The sequence below is a fragment of the Primulina huaijiensis genome, chromosome 6, assembly GCF_012295235.1.
Source record: "Primulina huaijiensis isolate GDHJ02 chromosome 6, ASM1229523v2, whole genome shotgun sequence".
NCBI lineage: Eukaryota > Viridiplantae > Streptophyta > Magnoliopsida > Lamiales > Gesneriaceae > Primulina > Primulina huaijiensis.
In genome coordinates, this window is record NC_133311.1 from 13,479,402 (window position 1) to 13,485,228 (window position 5,827).

At 31.9% G+C, this 5,827-nt stretch overlaps 1 protein-coding gene across 1 annotated transcript; it reads left to right on the top strand.

Moving 5' to 3' along the window:
- Positions 1-3,775: 3,775 nt before the first annotated feature.
- Positions 3,776-5,209, top strand: LOC140978747 (aquaporin TIP1-2-like). The gene is made up of 3 exons (XM_073443962.1): positions 3,776-3,988; positions 4,206-4,456; positions 4,666-5,209. Exons 1-3 carry the CDS (start codon positions 3,856-3,858, stop codon positions 5,038-5,040), a joined length of 759 nt encoding a protein of 252 aa, XP_073300063.1. The 5' UTR covers positions 3,776-3,855; the 3' UTR covers positions 5,041-5,209.
- Positions 5,210-5,827: the final 618 nt, after the last annotated feature.

A 5,827-nucleotide genomic window follows, 5' to 3' on the forward strand; every position in this document is an offset into this window, starting at 1 on the left:
AGCTAACTATAACATACTAGTTCTTGCAGTAAATATAAGTTATACCTATGGAATCATGAAACGATGCTACTAGGCGCTCTTACAATGATTTGATTGGTTCAATCAGAAATGAGTTCTGATGTTTTTAAGATCCAAGGGTTGGTACATAGAATGTGGCTAACAAGGGTAAAACAAATGAATTGCAAACCCACGACTACTTCTATTTTAAAACCATTAAAGATCATACAAGTATTGATTTATATGTTCTCATTTGTAACCCACGACTACTTCTATTTTAAAACCATTAAAGATCATACAAGTATTGATTTATATGTTCTCGTTGAGATATTCAAATTCAAGAAACTGAATTTGATGATTATGTACGATAGGGATCGAATATTTGGCTTATAAAGGCGTTTACAAGTGGATTCTATATTTGAAAGTTGTGAGAGTTATATGACTGCTAAAATCGTGAGAAGAGTATAACTTCCTAAATTTTGTGAAAGAGTTCCAAAATTGGCAGCTACCAAAATTGAGTAAGTAGAAAATTGACTTTTGGACAATTGATTTTGTCTCAGTATCTTTTTGAAAAGTTTGACTTTACATCATTATAACGAGATGTGTAACCTCGTTACATCGGTATGTCTGATCATCGATCGCAATTATGATGAAATCACAATCATGTATTGTTTTATTATTAGGCTTCCAGTATCCTAGTGAAACTTTAACTAACAGGACTCATAGTTAAGCAAGCAAAACACTCGTAATAGTTTTGACTCATTGGACTGGAGTGTCATAATCAAACACTTTATAGTAGATTTTCTACTTAGTCAAATCGCTTAAAGAGGATTCTCGAAAATTCTAGAAGCATACATAGACATGACAGATAGATAAGATCTTATCTTATCATATCTTATCGATAGTTGATAAGATAACAATTAGTCATTTGACAAAGCTAAAACTCCTAGTCCTTGCGCATTCATTCAAGAAATATTAATGATTGATTTATGAGATATAATAAGTACATGTAATCAAGAGTTTGTACAACACATCACAATCAAGATATGAACAAATTATAGAATCGTTATCTCTCCTCAAGAAAAATCAAATTCAGCCACCTTATGTTTGATAAACCAATCGGCCGAGACCACCTATCTCGCCACACTACCGTCGTTGCTCCACCGCACCATGGCCATGAAACCTTTCCATCGCTTCCAGTCATCCGATTCACTCTCAATGCAAATCATTACTAGAGACGCCACACGACCGTCGTTGCTCCACCGCACCGTGGCCATGAAACCTTTCTGTCGCATCCAGTCATCCGATTCACTCTCAATTCAAATCATTTCTAGTTTCTCTAGTGTGATCTAAGGGAAAAAAAACACAATAATCAATCGTGAACTTGATTCTGAGTTTGAAGAAAGGCAATTTATTTCAGTTTATTGTCCGTAGTGAGATACAACTCAGTTAATCTTGGAATAGGGGGAGCCAAGCGTTTAGACGCTAAAATTAATCAATTAATAAAAATCATATTGTTGGGATTTAGAACCATACAACACTCAAGAAATTTTGAATGTTAAAATATTTTTTTTAAAAAAAGTAAACTTCCACTGCATCTTGAGTACGAGAAAATGATACACCAACATACATATATCAAGAAATTTTTTTAACAATGTGCTTACAAAAATTTAACAATAATATTGGTTATTTAAGTACATGATTTTGGGGCCAAGGGACTAAATTCGATCAAAGAACATGATTACAATACTATAAGGGTGTATTTGGGAAGATGAATTTGAAATCCATGGATTTCGATTACACTTTATTGTTAACAATGAAATAATTGATCAAATATTAAATTCATGCATTACTTATTTACACATTAATTAAACTAAGTAAAATAGATTTCAAATGTCATCATTATTGGATGAACTTAAAATTCATCATAACTAACATGAAATACTATATAAATATGCAATATGTGGATTTGAAGTCTACGATCTTACCTCTCTAAACAACAAAAATACATTTGAAATCCTTACATTCTATCGCGACTTAATTAATTCAAATAAGCGTATACGACAAAAAATGTCACACATCAATACATACTAAAATCGAAAATCGAATTATATTGGCTACGGGATTTGGTATTATTAACTATATAATAATAATAATAATAATAATAATAATAATAATAATAATAATAATAATAATAATACCAGAGCTTATAATTAATAATAATAATAATAATAATAATAATAATACCAGAGCTTATAATTAACTAACTAAAAATGGTCGGTGATGTTGTATAATTTTTTAGCAATCATTTTGGTCGGCTACCAAAATCTCAAATCCACGAATATTATTGGTCAGGCAAATAGAAATGCCACGTGTCAAATTTTCAAGAAATTGGAGGCGCCTCTTTTGATGATTGTTATTACAAGTAAAATAATAATTCAACCAAAAGTTCAGTACACAGTGAGAAAAATCACACTTCCATTTTATTGTTGAAAACTTATCAACTTTTCTGAAATATATTGAATTTTTTGTGTACTTTATTATTTTGTGATAAAGATGTATAGCTTTGGGCTTTGTCTGAACGGTGGTATATTTTTAGTTCTTGTTTGGTCTAATGTTGATATGACACTGAACGCGTTTTAAAAATATACGACTTTATATCACAATTCTTGCGAAAATAAGATTGAAATTATAAAGAGTGAATTTATGATACCAAAGACCAAACTTTGATCTAAGGACGATACAATCATCTCATTATAAATTTTTCTTAGGGGTGTCAAAATCAGACACGATCCATCAACTCGACACGGTTCAACTCGAAAAAAATCAGGTTTGGGTTTGGGGTTTTCAGGTTCGGGTCAGATCGAGTTGGACCTGATAGCTGACCCGAAAAAAACGATCGGGTTGGGTTGGGTTGGGTTGACCCGAAAATTTTAATTTTTTTTAAAAAAATATAATTAATAAATATTGTGTACATTTTTATATATTATATTACTGAAAAAATATTTATGGTATATTTTATATCATAAATTTTCATGATTTAATATTTATTTTGAATTTTTTTTATTTTTTAAATAATTGTTATATTTGATTTAGTAAATATACTTTATTTTTCTACAATTAAACTTCAAATTTAAATCATATATATGATGGATATTTTGTTATTATGTGTTTAAATTAAAATATTCTTATTATTTTTTTTTGAATTTTATTTAATTTTCTTTAAAAAAATTTAAAAAAATTCAAAAGCGGGTTATACGGGTTGATCGGGTTGATTCGTGTTCAGGTTCGGGTTGAAAATTTTCGGGTTGGCTCGGGTTCGGGTTGGGTTCAGGTTGAGAAATTTTTTAATAGTACTATTGTTCGACCCGATCCGACTCACCCAAATTGACACCTCTAATTTTTCTAATATATATATATATATATTTCCACCGTTTAATGTAAATATGTAGGCTTTAATTTGAAGGCTTACCAACTCCTTAACCGGATGCAATTATGAGCTCTTAATTTCAACTAATGTTGGAGCCAAAACAACAAAGTCTAAATTAAATTTTTTAATTATAAAATGTAAAAATAAACGTTCTGATATTAATTTTCAAACATTTTAATATTTTTAATATAATATATTTATTAATTTAATATTCAACATACATTTCTTTTTCTACCGATTAATTAGATATTCAACATGTCGGTATGATTATTGAAGACATTATTTGACCAAATTTTTAGCTATTCGGAACAATACTTTTATCTACCAGTATATAAGCAGCAGGTATGTGACGGAAAGCAAAAGCAAGAAGCAAAAGCTTATTGAGTAATCGAAATTCTGTCACCCAAAAATTTTAAAAAATAATTACAATGCCGATTACTATAATATCGATCGGAACACCGGCGGAGGCCAGCAAACCGGATGCCATCAAGGCCGCAGTGGCTGAGTTTATTTCGATGCTCATTTTCGTTTTCGCCGGTGAAGGCTCGGGCATGGCGTTTGGTAATCTCTGACATTTAATTTGATTGATTAGTACTGATATATTTTACATGTAATTTTATTAAATTATTTATTTTATTTTTTTATCACAATAAATCTTTAACTATTCTAATAATATTAAACATCGCGAAAAATCTTGACATAAGTCCGATGAAAAAATTATAACAGAGTACGTAATATCCCATCGACTAAATTTTCCGTGCCCATCTTGTTTGCACAGCTAAGCTAACTACCGGCGGAGGAAGTACGCCTGGTGGCCTGATCGCAGCGGCCATAGCCCACGCATTCGCGCTCTTTGTGGCAGTTTCCGTGGGTGCCAACATATCCGGCGGCCATGTAAATCCAGCCGTCACCTTCGGTGCCTTAGTGGGTGGTCACATAACATTTTTCAGGAGCATTTTGTATTGGATCGCACAGTTGCTTGGAGCTGTTGTCGCATGCTTGCTTCTAAAGTTCTCTACTGGTGGACTGGTAATTAATTAATTATGTTATAAACTAATTAAACCGATTTAACTTGTTTCAAAGGATAAAAAATAAAAATCAGAAAACATACATAAAAAAAAATTTAAGAAGATTTTTTAATCTAATTTTTTAAATTATTAAAAGTCTCACTAAATTAATATAAAGTACTGTAATTTTAATTATGTTAAAATATATATTCAATTCGATTGCTATGGCAGGAAACATCGGCGTTCGCCCTATCGTCGGGAGTATCGGTATGGAACGCTCTCGTATTCGAAATCGTGATGACTTTCGGCCTAGTCTACACAGTTTATGCCACTGCAGTGGATCCAAAGAAAGGTGACATAGGAATCATAGCCCCTCTTGCCATTGGCTTCATAGTTGGTGCCAACATCCTAGCTGGTGGCGCCTTTGATGGGGCATCAATGAACCCAGCCGTGTCGTTCGGTCCGGCAGTGGTTAGCTGGACATGGGAGAACCACTGGGTCTACTGGCTTGGCCCATTCGTCGGTGCTGGTGTCGCCGCCCTCGTATACGAGATCCTTTTCACCAACCAGGGTGGTCATGAACAACTCCCAACTGTGGATTATTAAGGGGTTCGCTTCAAAAAAGTTTGAATTTGGTCATTTTGTTCAGTATTTCTTATGTGGTGTTGTTTAATTGTCTTTATTTCCTAATAGGCCACTGGCTTTTTGAATGTGATAAAGCTGTTAACTTGTGTGATTCTCTCTCAATTTTTATGAAATATTTAAATTAATATGATTTCAAAGTTTATATAAGTTATTAAAAATAAAATGTGGTAATCAATAATCAGTTTATTTTACCTAATAAGACAAATGTGACAAGAGCATGATTATGCCCAACTAAATTGCCACAAGAAAGAGAACGGGTTTGTAGTTCAGTGGTCTCACCCTCCAGATTAGCTGACTTCCCTCCCTGGACTCGATGCCCCTCTCCGGTGTGTGTTGTACTAAAAAAAAAATTTGTCACAAGAAAAAGTTTGGAGACCCTTTACATGTGATGTGTGACTTAGATGTAAGGGTGTCTCATGCCTGTCATCCTAGTGGATTTTGAGAATCTGTCTTTATGAGAACATTGTTCGAGTTCAATTTAGTTTATATAGAAAAAATAATTGAAAAAGTAAAATTTTAAGTATCAAGTGAATCAAATTATGTATATAATTATGTTTTTAGATATGAAATGTTAACACTTTTTTTTTTAGATAATAAGATACGTATTGTTGAAAATAAGATATAAATATATGTATTTCCGATATCAAGTGAATTAAATTGAGTATCAATCAATTTAAATTTGGTATATGTTATACAATATTTGGATTTTACTTGGTTGAAATGAAAAACATATAAGATCAGAGAGTTA

Bases quoted from the DNA above. Each gene is read 5' to 3' on its own strand.
- LOC140978747 (XM_073443962.1), top strand. From the start codon at position 3,856: ATGCCGATTACTATAATATCGATCGGAACACCGGCGGAGGCCAGCAAA. The intron at 3,989-4,205 runs GTAATCTCTGAC...TTGTTTGCACAG, and splicing joins AGGCTCGGGCATGGCGTTTG to CTAAGCTAACTACCGGCGGA. The intron at 4,457-4,665 runs GTAATTAATTAA...TTGCTATGGCAG, and splicing joins AGTTCTCTACTGGTGGACTG to GAAACATCGGCGTTCGCCCT.